The sequence below is a fragment of the Acromyrmex echinatior genome, chromosome 7, assembly GCF_024713525.1.
Source record: "Acromyrmex echinatior isolate Ae372 chromosome 7, ASM2471352v2, whole genome shotgun sequence".
NCBI classification, from domain to species: domain Eukaryota; kingdom Metazoa; phylum Arthropoda; class Insecta; order Hymenoptera; family Formicidae; genus Acromyrmex; species Acromyrmex echinatior.
Genome location: NC_141858.1, coordinates 2,488,249 through 2,505,225, shown reverse-complemented (window position 1 = coordinate 2,505,225; position 16,977 = coordinate 2,488,249). Strand labels below are relative to the sequence as shown.

Below are 16,977 nucleotides of genomic sequence, written 5' to 3'. Positions count from 1 at the left end.
GTACAGCTCTTGGAAAAAATGTTTTGCATAACATAGGCCAAAATTCTTCTATTCATTTTATTGTACGTCACATCAGATACAGATTTATAAAAAAATATTAAAATCAGAACATATTACACTATATATTGATGCAAATGGTATTAGAGTTCCACGATTGAATAGACCAGATGGAACATTGTCCCATTATATTTTTTTGTATCGCAGTACGCAGTAATTAATTCCATTGCTGGTCAATTTTCAGTTTCGCAATTTTTGACCGAGATACATATATCCACCTTTATCAGATTTTGGTTAATGGAATGGTGTAGAATGGATGCTCCATATCCTAAAGAAGTTGTGACAGACACTTCACGAGCTTTATTAATTGCTGTTATTATAAAAGGATTTATGTGTTACCCAACTATCGAGCAATATGCAGATGCTTATCAAAATACAGTCCCACATTGTTACATACGTATTGATGTGGTTAATTTCATCAAAATATATTCTAATGCTCTAAAATCTACCTTAAGACCAGTTCGAACTTTTTATCTTGCAGTTATTGGACAACTTGTAAAATTGAAATTTTATAATTTTATATTTTTTTAGGTCAATTTTCATAAAAATGTGCAATAAAGACGGTAAAAAAAAATTTTTTTTGTTAAAAAAATTACCAACACAATTCAAAATATCAATCAAAAATCGAAAAAAAAGTACATACTTTTTGCTGTGATAGATTATACAGGACCATGTCATACTCGGACATCAAACCAACAATTAGGACATTTCACAACAATCTGTTTTCGACCAAACAAGACATAGATACAATACGACGACTTAAAAGAAAAAGAGCAAACAAAACTTGATACTTACACAATAGATCTGCAATTATTAATATATATTTTAAATATAAATTAAAAATATAAATTAAAAATAATCTTTTAACTTCAGGCTGAAATTTTCACACCTATTAATCCCCCACCATGGAATACCCATCATTTCAAATCAAGTTCAGATTAAGTACTTGTTTCTCGCAGATATTTGGTACCAAAATAATCTAAAAGCAATATACCATCAGGATATCATTATCTTAATTTATTATTAATGTAAGAAGTGAAAAATTAATAGTTTCTTTTAGCTAATCTCCGGGCAGCGCTCTAGTAAGTGTAAGATTCATTAACCGATCGTCAAAAACCAATCGAATTTTCAGTACCAATTTTAAACGAGCGACAAATCTTTTATTGGTACTTTACTCATGTTCCGCCTGCACTCTTTTCGTGATTATTTATACTTATTTTGCAAGCAACACATTTATAAATTGCATATTTCGAGAGCAACAAATTCGGATGACATACCAGTACCAATTTTAAGCGAGCAACAAATCTTTACTAATACTTTACTCTTATTCCGTTCGCACGCTGAGGCTTCTCATTGTTATTTACACTTTTCTAATATGTAATGTATTCAAAACAATGATATTTCGATAGCAACAAATTAGCACCAAATTAACAACAAATTCCTACGTTATTTCTGCGTAGACTGGCTTTGTTATTGTTCCGCTAATTTAATCTTTTTTTGGTGAAACATCACTTTTTAAATAAACCGATAGAGCAACAAATTTTTTTCTTTGGCAACTTTTTAGCAACAAATGAACAACAAATAAAAATGTTGGTTAGAATCGATTCCGCTCACTTTGTTTCACTAACTTATAAGACGTTAACGGTCGAAGCTCTTAGATGCTTTAAATAATTTCTATATGATTCTATATACTAAATATGTAATCATTTGAACTGTACGCCGAATTGATTTTTTCAGACTTATAAACGCAATTGAACTATTTTAATAATGTCACAAATTAAATTGATAGTTTGGCAATTTAATAATTTCATGCTCAATCAGGCATCCATTAGAAAGATGTTAATGTACCGAAAAGCTGTAAATAAACTTATTGCAAAAAATATTATTTCAGCCGGGAGTCAAACCCGGATCTCTTGTATTCTGTACGAACGTCTACGCCTTTAAACCGAGGCCTTACGCCTTAGTAATATTCATCGTAATAATCGATATGTAGAAACGGTAAATATCCTGTTTAGTGGAACCCCCTCCCCCTCATGACTTTAATCTTGTCATACGTTGTTAAGATCATGACTTCAAGTCCTCCAACAGGTTTTAGTCGTTGCTCGTTACTCGTTAAAAAATTATTAAGAAGACAGAAAAATAATGTTTTTTTTTACTATATAAAACAAAAATTTTCTGCTTTGAAATATATTTTACGATTGTCCATGCGAAGCGATTCTCACCTCCTCCCTTGCTTAGGGGCGCGCGACTTCCACATGAAGCATAGAAAGTCGTGCGCCCCGATCATATAAAAACAAAAATTATATAAAAAAACGTTTTCAAAAAAAATTTTTGTTTTTAAAGCAGCAAATTTATTTTACTGCAGAAAATTTGTGTTCTATTGAGTACAATAGACAGGAGACGTTATTATTTTAATTTTTCTTTTTAATAATTTTTTAACGGATAACGAGCTATAACCAAAACCTGTTGGATGTTACTCAGGATTATGACGTTGACAAGATATATCGAGATCAAGATTATGAAGGTCGGTTAAGTAGTATTATCTTTTTAATAATTGATTATATAGCATAATGAAGAAGTATATCTTTATTCTTCTTAAGTATCCTCAAAATTATGTGACATTTACATATTGTCTCCATAATCATGAAGTACGTCATTGTTCTTTCGATGTGCTCTCTAATTTATATTACAGTTATATTTTAATATTTACTGGAGCGACTAATTTTTTAATAGCTTATAACTACCGATAAATGCATTTCTTTGAAAATCGAATAAAAACTTCATACTTTTTATCTAAAACTTGATTCTGTAATAAAAAAGGGGGGGGGGTCTTATTTGAAAAATTAAAGTTAACATTATACGCTCAGAAAGAATTTCTAATATCGAGAAAAAAAAATTCTTATTGTACTTAATCTTAGCTCAATTGTACACAGTATAAAATTTTAACTATATTAAGGTTAAATCAATAATTTTTATTCTGTTCCCTTGAATAAAATGAGATCGATAAATTAAGATCTTGTCTTAAGACGAGTATATACATATAAATTTAGTTTTATATATTCTTACGTTTAGAGTAAGTCTATCCAGTGTTGTACAGGGAATATCCCAAAATAATCGTCAAATATGGGCAAGAGCGGACCAAATTGACAAAGGAAGATTCACAATTATCCGGAAACGATTTGATTCTCCATGAGATATATTATTAAACATCAGATTATCGACAATCTAAGAGACACATATTTTTTTTATACATGCGCTAACTCATGTTTAAAGGGTAAAACACCTCTTTAAAGAAAAAAATGATATTTTCCTTTCAAGGCGAATATCGTCAGAAGTATAAGTTAGAAAAAAATTTTTTAAACAAAAGTTATTTTAAAGTTATAGATAAAAAAAATTTTGTTTATTTTTTGTTTAACAAAATAATTGGCCACCACCCATAATATTTTTAAATTTTCAATTTTTTTAAACCAAATTAAAGATTATTTTTTTACGAATTCAACCATGTTAATAAAGTTATATTATAACATATTATTTTCGAGAATTAATTACTAACGCTTCCGTATATACGTAATTTATGCTCATATGCATAAGTAATTGTCATCGGAATAGTATTGTAAAATATATGAAAACTTGAAAAGATGTCTTAAAATTTGTATGGGTTTCTATATGCTTTATTTATATATATTTAAATTTTATATACAATATTACATACATATGTATATATATGTATTTAGATTTTCTAAATATATAATATTTTTAAGATATACAATATATACATATTAACCCTGTTATTATTTCTTTGACATTTATGCCTAAATGTTAAATTAAATTCTAAACAAAATTGTAGGGTTCGTAACATATTCTCATAAGATTTATAAGAATTTGTAAATATTTATGAATAATTTTACGTTTTATGATATATACGCATAAAATTAGAATATTGGTTATAAGTTCTTACGAGTTTTACGAGAACAAGTTACGATTCTGCTTAGAATTGACCTATTAATTTCTTCTATGAATAAAAATTAAAAATAATTTTATTCCAAGTCCATTCTTTTATAATAAAATTATTGTATAAGATTGAATCTTTAAAAAATAAATTTTTAAAACATTGTTGCATTTAAAAATACATTGAATTGTTAGAAAATATATATTTAATAACTATATCTTATATATATATATACATATATATATACATATATATATATATATATATATATATATATAAAATATATTTAAATTGTTAGAAAATCTCGCATCTGAATCGTCATGTGTAATGAGATATAAGAAATAACCTTCTAAATCACGTATTACGTATCAGAGCCGTAATATATTTTTCAAAGAGAAGATAAGCTTCTTGGAATAGGTGATAGGAATAACTGTGAATATCTTATTTACTTGTAATTTATGTGATAATTTCTAAACGTACTTAACAATGAAATAATTTCTAAATGTTTATATATAATACAATAAATTTATATTTTGTATCATTTACTCGTTATATTCATACAATAATAATACTCGATAAAAAAATGTTTTTAACATAATGACTTCTTACACCATGAACATCTTACTACAGTTATATTACTGCAACCTTCGATATCATATATTGTTGACTTTTGTCGAAAATTAAATTCTATTTGATTTTCAAATTTTTCTGATCTTTTGCTTGTATAAGCACTTTTAAACCATGAATATTTAAATAAGTTGTGATATCGCGGAGATGACAATTGATTATGGATCAGAGATTATAATTACGTTATATTATTTCTTTCATGTAAATTTATATTATTTTTTAATAGTAAAACAATATCTGAAAATCTTTTAGTAAAATTTTTCCAAATTCTAAATTAGTAAACATCTAATGGTTGTATTTTTCCTGTAGTGCCTTTCGGTATAATCATAGTAGTAATATATTTTTTTGCAGGTGTTAAATCTGAAATAATATTGGCAATGTCCAGTCCATGAACCGATAAAAAGAACGCTATTAGAACCAATGTTTGGAGAATAAGTTTCTTCTAACCACATTTTAAAATGATCTATAAGAAATATATAAATGTTAAATTAATAACTATTTTACGACTATTATGAGATTCTTAAATAAAATATAAAATATATCATAAGAATGATACAAAGATTATAATTTCATTATATTATTTTGTTTATGCAAATTTATATTTATTTTTTAATAATAAAACAGTATCTGAAAATCTGTTGCGAAAGGAAATTTATTTAATTACCTTGTACTCTTGGTTTAAATACCATTAGTTTCTTTTAATACAATAATTAAAGGTGACAGCAAATTTCCATTACACAATATTATTGTATGGTATATGAGTGTGTTGTTGATGATATAGATTGCACAACACACTTTACTTTCTTTATTCCTTGATTAGACAATGATCTTCCAGAATGAATTTCCAATTGGAAACCACTTTGATCAGAATTAAAAACATTTTCAGATCCAAACTGTTCGATAAGTGGTTTCAGAAAATCAATAGCTGTACTACATGGGCTGAAAAGTCCCGAGATTTTTAATGAAAACAAGCGTTTTTTAGGTAAAGTTTATATTTATTCCTTAACATAGTTGCCTTCGAGGGCGATACACTTGGTGTAGCGATTTTCCAACATTTCGATGTCCTTTCTGTAGTATGAAACGTCCTTCGAAATACGCCTCGGTTTCCGCGATGACTTCCTCATTCGATGTGAATCTCTTTCCCTGGAGCCACCGCTTGAGGTTTGGGAACAGATAATAGTCGCTGGGAGCCAAGTCTGGAGAATACGGTGGATGAGCAACCAATTCGAATCGTAATTGGTCCAATTTGACCATCGCTTTCAAGAACGTGTGTAACGGTGCGTTATCGTGATGGTACAAAACTTTTTTCTTCGCCATATGGGGCCGTTTTTTCTTTATTTCGTCGTTCAGTTTGTCCAATAACGCTGCATAATATTCTCCCGTAACTTGTTCTTCCCTTCTGCAGGTAATCGATGAAGATTATGCCATGCGCATCCCAAAAAACGGAGGCCATAACCTTCCCGGCCGAGCGTTGGTCTTTTGGCCGCTTTGGTCGGCTTTCGTGGCTTTTCAGCCACTCTGCAGACTGCCTATTGGACTCAGGCGTATGGACCCACGTCACAAAACGTCGAAAAAAGTCCGCTCGATTATGCTGCAACAACGCCAAACCGGCCGTTGAATCATCAACGCGCTGCTGTTTTTGGTCGATGGTCAGTAAACGCGGCACCCATCGTGCCGATAGCTTTTTCATCTCCAAAACATCGTGCAAAATGTATCCCACCCGTTTTTTTGAGATACCCACGGCCTCAGTTAACTCGCGCAATTTCACTTTAAGATCACTCAAAACGATTCGATGCACTTGCTTTGCGATTTCCGCATTCGTAGCCTCTTTTGGCCTTCCAGAACGAGGTGCGTCTTTGATGCTTGTACGATCCATTTTAAATTCACTAAACCACCGATAAACTGTTGTTCTCGAAGGAGCAGATGTGGGTTAACATTTCTGCAACCATTTCAATGATTGTTCAGAAGTTTTTCCCATCAAAAAACAATGTTTGATCAAGATGCGATATTCCTGTTTTTCCATTTTTTTTACGAAGGCGACAGTAACGCCGCTTAAACGACTGTAGCTTGTAAACGAATGAACGAAATGTCATGAAACTTCATACATAAACTAGTGACAGATGAACCTCTCGAAATGAATCATGTTCATTTTCTAATGGCGCCACCTATTGAAAAATCCCGGGACTTTTCAGCCCATGTAATATTTTGCAAATAAACAAATAAATTTTCTATTGTTCTTCTACTTACAAATTTCGTAATTTTTCTCGAAACAATTCGGTGGGACTTTTTGAATCTTAATACCCAACTGTGAGATGCTTAAAATATAGGATTTAAATTTCCTATTTCTTCTTGAGCTTGTAAAGTCTATCTTTGTAAATTGATATCATGAACTATGAATCCTGATTCAACAGCTGTAGTAAATAGAGCTGTAGAGCGTCCTAAACTTTTAGACTACCGAGGCAAAAATGCTCGCACGGAATGCAAGAGATCCGGATTCGATTTCCGGCCGAGGTAATATTTTTTGCAATAAGTATTAATTATTTACAGATTTTAATATGTTATTCAATCATTATTATGATCGTTTCGGAGATGTGAATAAGCATCAAAAATTTGTTGAATTGCTAGCCAATTTAAATCATGATATTACTGCGGTAGTTTAGTAGAGTTAGTGTTTTCAAGACTGAAAAATTATTTCGGCGCGCGTTTCTGAGGACTACATACGTAGTATATAAATTCACACAAGAATCATACAAGCATTTAAGATCCAGTTAGACCGTTTAAGGCTTTGATTTATATAATTTGTGTTATTACACATATACGTCCATAATATATTATATTGATAATTTTTTTATACGATTTCCACCTAAATGTAATTGTTCTTCCCGTTTTAATTGACGTTCAGATGAAACTCTTCTAAATTTATTTTGCACTGATTTTTGCACTGATTCCTTTGTTTGTTATTTTTTTCATTAATGTCTCAATTCCGCCAATATTCAACAGCTCGTCTTTTACAAAAACTGGCAAAGTCTGCGTCATCATTTGAACATTGAGGATAAGAATTTAAATTATCTTCACTCTATGCTTCTTCATCTTCAATTATTTCAGAATTATGTAGTTTATAAGGTTCTTGATAATCGAAATAGATTTCTTCTGTTACTTCCAACCCATTATAGTGAAAAATGCTATCCAACAATATTTTTGTATGTGTTCTTTTAATTCTATTTCTGCTTCAGTGACACTGTTGTTTTGTTAGATATACTGAACTTATAGAAGCTAATAAAAGTTTAACAATATTAAGTGGATTGATAATCATGTCTAAAAACTTTGCTTTGTGTCGTAATATAAAACAATTTAATAAATTGTATAGATATGATTATGACAGAATGACATGCACTGATTAAACGTAAGACCATAACATGAATATTCTTAATAAAAACGAACGTGGTTTACAAAATCAAAACTTATGAAAAGAAGAGCATAAAAACCACCGCACAAGATATTGTTTGTGATATTTAATTATCATTACATTAATAAAATATTAGACGTTTCGGCCACAATCTGGCCATCTTCAGTAAATTCACAATATTCTTAAAATGCAGAATTACATACATCTGACATTAAATTCAACCGTCGTGTAATATAATTATGTATAAACGTGTTCTTTCATCATGTGAAGGTGCATCATACAACAATGTTGCAGCGCCAATTGTCATATTGCGAATTATGTAGAACAAGAATTTCCAGATTCTAATTTAAAAAATTAACCTATCATTAATATCTTCTAGTCGAAATGTATGAGAATAAAATCGTTATCTGTTTTACAGCAAAAAAAAAGTTTTTTATAATACCATATTTAAGTAAAGTATCGGAAAAATTTTAAAAACTATCACATATTCAGGGTTTTAATATCGCTTACAAACCTATAAATAAAATGAATAAATTTATTAAAACTGGAAAAGATCTTTGCGTAAAGAGGATCATTGTAAAGTGATTTATAAAATAAATTGTTTAAATTGTGAATCTTATGTTGGCCAAACAAAAAGGAAATTAAAAACTCAAATAAAAGAACATAGGGCTGACATAAGAAGATCCACCTTGGAGATGTCAGTGGTGTCAGTTTCACGTCACTAGTTAAATGAGATACACGAATTGGATTGGGATAATATCAGAATTTTAGACACAAAACAATCATTAATGAAAAGAAGAATTTCTGAAATGATATATATAAAAAGCCAAATAAGTAGTATCAATAAGCAAAGTGACACTGAAGGTTTGCCCGATATTTATTTGCCTTTTCTAAAGAAAAATCTCTCTCATACTTAATAAATTCTAGAACAATCTAAACTTTTGTCACATATATATATATATATATATATATATATATATATATATATATATATTAAGTGTACAAATAAGTTTCCGCCGTTCTTTATCAAAAATTAAGCATTTATTGTGAAAGAACGATACATAATGTTTTATTGAAAGTATTGTCCATCGCTAGCCATTACTTTTTCCCATCTTTCTGGTAGCATACGGATACCGCGTTGGAAGAACGCTTCATCTTTTGAGGCTATCCAATTATCGATCCAATTTTTTGATATCTTAATATGATGTGAAGTGCTGCTCAGACAGGCCATGCACCATCGATCGAAATAGATGGTAATCGGAAGGGGCAATGTCTGGTGAATACGGCGGGTGGGATAGAACTTCCCAATTGAGTGTTTCCATGTAGGTTTTGACCGGCGTCGCAACATGTGATCGAGCATTATCATGCAGGAGAATAATTTTGTCATGGAGTAGTAGTGGGCGCGTTTTTCCTTGAGTGCTCAGCTCAATCTCATCAATTGTGTTCGGTAGAGAGCCCCAGTAACGGTTTCGTTCGGTTTGAGCAACTCATAATACACGACGTCAAGCTGATCCCAAATACACAACATGAGTTTTTTTCCATGAATATTCGGCTTGGCTGTCGATGTTGAAGCATGGCCAGGTGATCCCCATGATTTCCTCTTCTTTGGGTTATCGTAGTGGACCCATTTTTCATCACCAGTGACTATACGATGTAAAAAACCCTTTCGTTTATGTCTGACAAGCATTTCACATATGGAAAATCGGCGTTCAACGTTTCTCGGCTTCAGTTCATATGGAACCCAATTCCCTTGCTTTTGAATCATTCCCAATGATTTCAAACGATGTGAAATTGCTTGTTGAGTCGCTCCTAATGTAAGTGCAAGTTCTTTTTGCGTTTGGCACGAATCTTCATTCAATAATGCTTCCAATTCCGCGTCTTCGTACACTTTCGATCTTCCGCTACGTTCTTTGTCTTCGATGTCAAATTCACAGTTCTTAAATTTTTGAAACCATTCACGACAATTTCTCACTTAAGGCAGCCTCACCATATGCTTCTACAAGCAATCGATGACCTTCAGCTGCAGATTTCTTCAAATTAAAGAAGTAAATCAAAAGTTCCCGCAAATGACGCTTATTCGGCTCAAAACTCGGTAATTTCGCACAAAAAAAATATATGATGCTGATACAAAATCGCTAGTATTTCAAGGTTATGTTGTTGACAGATGTCCAACCTTACGATATAATGTTTTACATCAGACAATTTTAACCATAGCTTACTAGTGGCGCCGTCTTTTGTCAAACAGTGGAAACTTATTTGTACACCTAATATATATATATATATATATATATATATATATATATATATATATATAAATAGTAACATATATGATATGACAAATAATAACACACAATGTTACAACAAATTTCCATCTGTGTAAAGGATGTACTTTTGTAAAGGAGATTCATCATTTTTTTGCTGTAAAACAGGTAAGATTCTATTCTCGTACATTTCGACTGGAAGATATTAATGATAGGTTAATTTTTTAAATTAGAATCTGAAAATTCTTGTTCTACATAATTCGCAATATGACAATTGGCACTGCAACATTGTTGTACGATGTACCTTCACATGATGAAAGAACACGTTTATACATAGTTATATTACACGACGATTGAATTTAATGTCAGATATATGTAATTCCGCGTTTTAAGAATATTGTGAATTTAATGAAGATGGCAAGATTGTGGCCGAAACGTCTAATGTTTTATTAATGTAATGATAATTAAATATCATAAACAATATCTTGTGCGATAGTTTTTATGCTCTTCTTTTCATAAGTTATGAATATTTTTATATTGTCCATTTATTATAATTATCTTGAATGTATATATGAACTTATATTACCTCACAGTTATTCCTATCACCTGTTCCAAAAAAACTTATTTTTTCTTTGAAAAATATGTTACGACTCTGACGTGATATGTGATTTAGAAAGTTATTTCTTATATCTCATTACACATGACGATTCAGACGAGAGATTTTCTAACAATTATTATATATAATATATATTATATATTATATATAATATTATATATAATATATAATATTATATATATATTATTATATATAATATTATATATAATATATATATATATATATTAAATATATATTTTCTAACAATTCAATGTACTTTTAAACGCATCAATTTAAAAAATTTATTTTTTAAAAATTTAATCTTTTACAATAATTTTATTATAAAAGAATGGATTTGGAATGAAATTATTTTTAATTTTTAGAAGAAATTAATTGGTCAATTTTAAGCAAAATTGTAAGACTCGTAACTTGTTCTCGTAAAACTCGTAAGAACTTATAACCAGTATTCTAATTTTATGCATATGTATCATAAGACGTAAGATTATTTGTAAATATTTACGATTTCTTGTAAATCTTATGATTAGTAAAAAGTTGTCTGCAAAACTCCCGTATAAAGGTATAAATACTTCAAAATTCTTATAAATCTTATAGAATATGTTACGAACCTTCCAATTTTGTTTAGAATTTGGATATAAGTAATAACAGAAATCAAAGAGATAATAACAGGGTTAATATGTACATATTGTATATCTTAAAAATATTATATATTTAGAAAATATTATATATTTAGAAAATCTAAATACATATACATATATATGTATATTGCATATAAAATTTAAATACATATATATTAAAACATATAGAAAATTAAACAAATTTTACTTAAGACATCTTTTCAAGTTTTCATATATTTTACTGTTTCGACGACAATTACTTACGCATATGAATATGGATTACGTACATATTGAAGCGTTAATAATTAATTTTCGAAAATGATATATTGTATTGTTTACATGGTTGAATTCGTAAAAAAATAATCTTTAATTTAATTAAAAAAAAATTTAAAAATTTAAAAAAATTATGGGTGGTAGGGATATTTTGTTAAATAAAAAAATAAACAAAATTTTTTTTATCTGTATCTTTAAATTATTCTTGAAACAGTACAACTTTTTTATAAAAAATTTTTTCTATATTTTATACTTCCGACGATATTCGCCTTGAAAGAAATATATTGTTTTTTTAAGGGATGTTTCACCCCTTAATCATGAGTTAGTGCACGTATAAAAAAATATTTCTTAGATTTTCGTATTTAACAACATATCTCATGAAGAATCAAATTGGTTCCGGACAGTTGCGAACCTTCTCTTGTGAATTGAAAAGTCTCGTATCGCGCTCGCCCGGCCTACTACTGCAAAGTGTATACTACCGATCGCTCGGCACGCGGGCCGTGGAGAGCGAGGATAGCCTTGCAAGCGCGCCGTTTGAGTTATGACGGTTCGCAGCGGTGTGCGCGGCGCGAGGATCTTGCTAGGCAATCCATGCTCTCCGCGCGCTAAACTCTCAATGGCGAATATTCGGCGCTTTTGAAATATATATCTCAATTGCGAAAATTGAGCGAGAACTTTTCGAGAATTCAGTTTAATTCGTTCTAAAGCTTGCACATTAAATACTTTTGTACATACATAGAAAAATGTTACAGAAATATTATTAATTTCAAGTAAATAATAAATGTATTTTAAAAATATATTATCAAGAAAATATTCTTTATAAAGATAATCGTTACTAAAAAAATAAAGAATAAAAATTTGTACGTACACAAATAATAATCGGCACACTCAGAGAAAGATTTCTTTGATTCAAAGAAATGTTTCTTTGCTGTACCGTTAAAAAAAATGTGATACAGACTCGCAAGTCGAGAAATATTAGGTGTTGGAATTAATTCGTAGCGTTTTACAAGTGATGGGAAGTACTTTCATTAATGTATTTTTTAATGCTCATGTGAAATAAATAACATTCTTTCATTAAAAAACGCTACGAATTAATTCCAACACCTAATAATTTCTTTTATCTGTGACAAGGAACTGATATATCATTTCCATACCACCTTGCAGTAGATAGCATGGCCCATTTTTTTTTTAAGTGGTATCCCCAGTAGGTCTAATTTACTCTTGCATTTTAATGCAAGAATTGCTCGAAGTGCTTTCGTCGTTCTCGTAAACATTTTATTTCGGTTCTTCAAGTAATATTGCGCGTCGCGCAGTGCGCTATTTCTGGCGTAATGAAGACCGCGAAAATTGCTTCTCGTATCTCAGTTTCAATACCATCACAAATATGTTCGACTAAATCTTTGATGTGACTTCAAACGAAATAGTCGAGCATGTTAAGATCCGGCGACCGCGTCGGCCAAATGATTGTACCACTTCGACCCATCCACCTGCCCGGATAGCGCGTGTCTAGAACATTGCGTATCTGTCGCGAAAAATGCGCAGGAGCTCCGTGTTGAAAAATGAATTCCTCCCGTTTGCAAAAAGGAACGTCTTCGAGAAGGGTGGCAACTCATTTTCCAAAAAATTAATGTCTCTTATGTCTCTCCCATTAGGTGTGGCGAGAGAAAGAAGAGACCGATCAGAAAATTGTCACAAGAGTGTGATTTTAAAAAGTGCGAGAGAGAGAGAGAGAGAGAGAAAGAGAGAGAAAGAGAGAGAGAGAGAGAGAGAGAGGAAATGTCTTAAATCATTAACTGATTATTACATACGACTCGATTTGCTATTACTCCTGTCCACACGTTTATCGCTCACTGATACTGGAATGCACTTTGTCGAACAGCGTGCGGATTTTTTACTGCTCGTAATAAATTATTATGGAAGTTGAACACGCCATTCAGTGTGAAAGTTGCTTTATCCGTCCACAGGATGCGGTCGGGGAGAAGGAAATTCTGCCGATGCTGCGCGAGCAATCCTATCTTCATTTTGTCGACAGTTAATATTTCTTAAAAACAACAAGGACATTTTGTAAAAATAATAAAAATACCTTTACAGAAACAGATGCTCTTCATCTAACGCAAGAAATTGCTGTACCCGTTGGAAATGATACAGTCGGTTGCAACATAGACCATCGTGCACCGCATTTCGGGGGAGACCAAGCGTATGAGCGATATAACGCACGCTGTTCCTGGCGTTCTTTTCGAATTCTTGCAGAATTCTATCCTCAACTTCCACGCAAAGACGCATTTTTGCTCCAGCGTAGTGCTGATTTAGCAACACTGATCCCATTTCCCGAAAACTTCTCGAACACTTCTCAATATAATGTACGCATCGGGTTGTTGTTCGCGCTCAGGAAATCGTTATGTGTAGAGATGAACGGCAGCAAGAGCGTTTTCTCCGGCTACATCGTACATAATAGCTATATCGGTGTGTTCCTGAACACTATAATTTGCCATTTTCTTGAAATAAACACAATATCCTGGGGCGAACGCACATTAAGACACTGTATGATTGAACGATAGATCGTTGTGAAAAAACAAATGAAGCTGATAACAAATGAACGCTCTCGTGTGGTGTCATTTGTCTCTACGCGGAACGATTTCCTGAGCAAAAACAAGATGAGACTGTTATTTTTAGATAGTTTCGATGTTTTTGGGATCAACGTTGCAATCTCGGCGACACGCTGGAGCAAAAATGTGTGTTTGCGTGGAAGTTGAGAAGAGAATATATTCTGTAAGCGTTCAAATAAAACTCACAGCGTGCGTTGTGTCGCACGTGCACTTGATTTCTTCCGAAATATGCTTTTTGCGCAAGATGAAGAGCCATGCATCTGTTTCTGTGTACTTTTATTATTTTTATAAAATGTCCTCGTTGTTTTTAAGAAATATTAACTGTCGGCGAAATGAGCGTCGGCGGAATGTCCTTCTCGATCGCATTCTGTGGACGGACGAAGCAACTTTCACACTGAATGGCGTGTTCAACTTCCATAATAATTTATTACGAGCAGTAAAAAATCCGTATGCTGTTCGACAAAGTGCATTCCAGTATCAGTGAGCGATAAACGTGTGGACAGGAGTAATAGCAAATCGAGTCGTATGTAATAATCAGTTAATGATTTAAGACATTTCCTCTCTCTCTCTCTCTCTCTCTCTCTCTCTCTCTCTCTCTCTCTCTCGCACTTTTTAAAATCACACTCTTGTGACAACTTTCTGATCGGTCTCTTCTTTCTCCCGCCACACCTAATGGGAGAGACATAAGAGACGTTAACTTTTTGGAAAATGAGTTGCTCTGTGCGCGCCGATTATTATTTGTGTACATACATGTAACAAAATATTATTCTAGTGCTAAATTTTTATTCTTCATTATTTTAGTAACGATTATCTTTACAAAGAATATTTTCTTGATAATATATTTTTAAAATATACTTATCATTTATTTGAAATAAATAATATTTATGTTATAAATAATATATGTAATATATAATATTTATTTGTTTTTTGAAGAATAAATACGATTGGCTCTATATCGACTTTATTTTATTCTAGATCGAGGAATAATAGCATTGAATGTAGAAATTTTTTCTGTGGGTTTACATCAGCACGTCAGAATACGACGCGTCATTTATGATGAGAGACCTTTAATCAGAATCTGACCACCTTCTCTCTGGTTTATGATTGATCCGACACGTTTCATCCATTTAAATGCATAATGAAAATACATTATGCATTTTCTTTAAATGCATGATGCATGGCCATGGATTTGCTATCGTAATATTTATGATTATACACAACTCAATTTTTACGTTTCTTTAAATTTTAATCGCCAACTAGTCGCCTGAACGTGCAAGAATGTTTGTCAAAAACTATGAAGTTTATAGAGCGTTTCTATAGAACTGCAACTGTAGCAGCGCTACTATAGAAATGAAGTGAGAGAACACTTTTCTGATTTTTCTCTCTCACAATTTTGATGAAAAATGGCGGCAACTTAAGGTGGTCAAACTCTGATTAGGAAATTCCGATTCCATCTCTACTACGATGGAATCGATAGCACCATCTTATGACTCCTACAAACATAATATTTTTAATATGACACAGTTTTTGTACGATGTGCATTTTTCGAGATCGATGGGTAACCCTATATATTTCGATAAATTAAGTATGTACAAAAATTATAAATTTGTCTTGCATTGCGTTATTATTGTTGTACTAATAAATATTGTAAATAAAATACAATCTTTTTGTATAGATATTCAATCATGATGGACAAATTCTTCAGTCGATTGGTGGCATCGGAACAACAAAGGGTTTATTTAGGTCAATATAAAATAATAGGTTAATGTAAATAATAATGACTTTTTTCAATTCAAATTAAAAATGATATAATAGCATAGGAGTCAAGCACGATAAATAACGCGTGATAATTATTTTCTATAATTGATTTATCGTATTTTATGATTCATTTATAATATTTCTAACATGATTTTGTTCTTCTTTGGGCCTTCTTCAGAGATTCCGACGACAATGGTATATGTTTGCATTTATTAATTCTGCATTGATGTACAATTGCGTTACTTATGTCTGTTATTTGTCATTATTTCTGATATATCTCCGCAACGCGATTAATGGATTTCCTTACAACGCTGTATGATTCTCTCTCTCAATCGATGAGAAAATCGAAACACTATATTGAACTGAATATAAATGAGATGAATGATAATTTACCATTGAAATGAATATTACTCACCACAAGCGTTGTAGGTGTTGTTGTGCAATATTTCGTGTTTATTAATTGTGTCTTAATCAGTGTGTTGAAATATAATAAAATGTTAGATCTTAGTGTTTATTCAATTAAAAATGAATAAGTTGAGCACTCACTGAGTTTTATTTTATAAATTAAACTAATGTTGTATAGTTCACGGCTCTACATGTTACAAATATCTGTCACTGACTAACGATTCGAGCCTTACAGAGTTACAATTTGTCGATGATAGGCTTTATGGAAATTTTTAGTGTCTGTTTGTAAGTTTGTATTTCTTTATGTTTTAAATAACATTTCTTAAATTAATCATTTTGTGTAATAAGGTTTTTCATCTAAAATGGTAACATTTTCCCACATGAATTCCTGACCCCCTTGTACTC

General features: G+C 31.2%; 1 protein-coding gene and 1 pseudogene across 2 annotated transcripts in view; one reads left to right on the top strand and one right to left on the bottom strand.

Annotated features, from left to right (window-relative positions):
- LOC105155055 (uncharacterized) overlaps nucleotides 1-16,977 on the top strand; it is a 556,628-nt gene that overhangs the window by 507,780 nt on the left and 31,871 nt on the right. For both annotated transcript variants that reach the window (XR_015545556.1, XM_087407517.1), the window contains exon 10: nucleotides 16,085-16,152. Coding sequence is in view for 1 of the 2 variants with exons in the window: in XM_087407517.1 (XP_087263643.1) it covers nucleotides 16,085-16,152 (68 nt within the window). In the remaining variant the exon portion in view is untranslated. The remainder of the gene's footprint in view (nucleotides 1-16,084; nucleotides 16,153-16,977) is intronic.
- LOC147908969 (uncharacterized) lies at nucleotides 4,545-8,765 on the bottom strand (annotated as a pseudogene).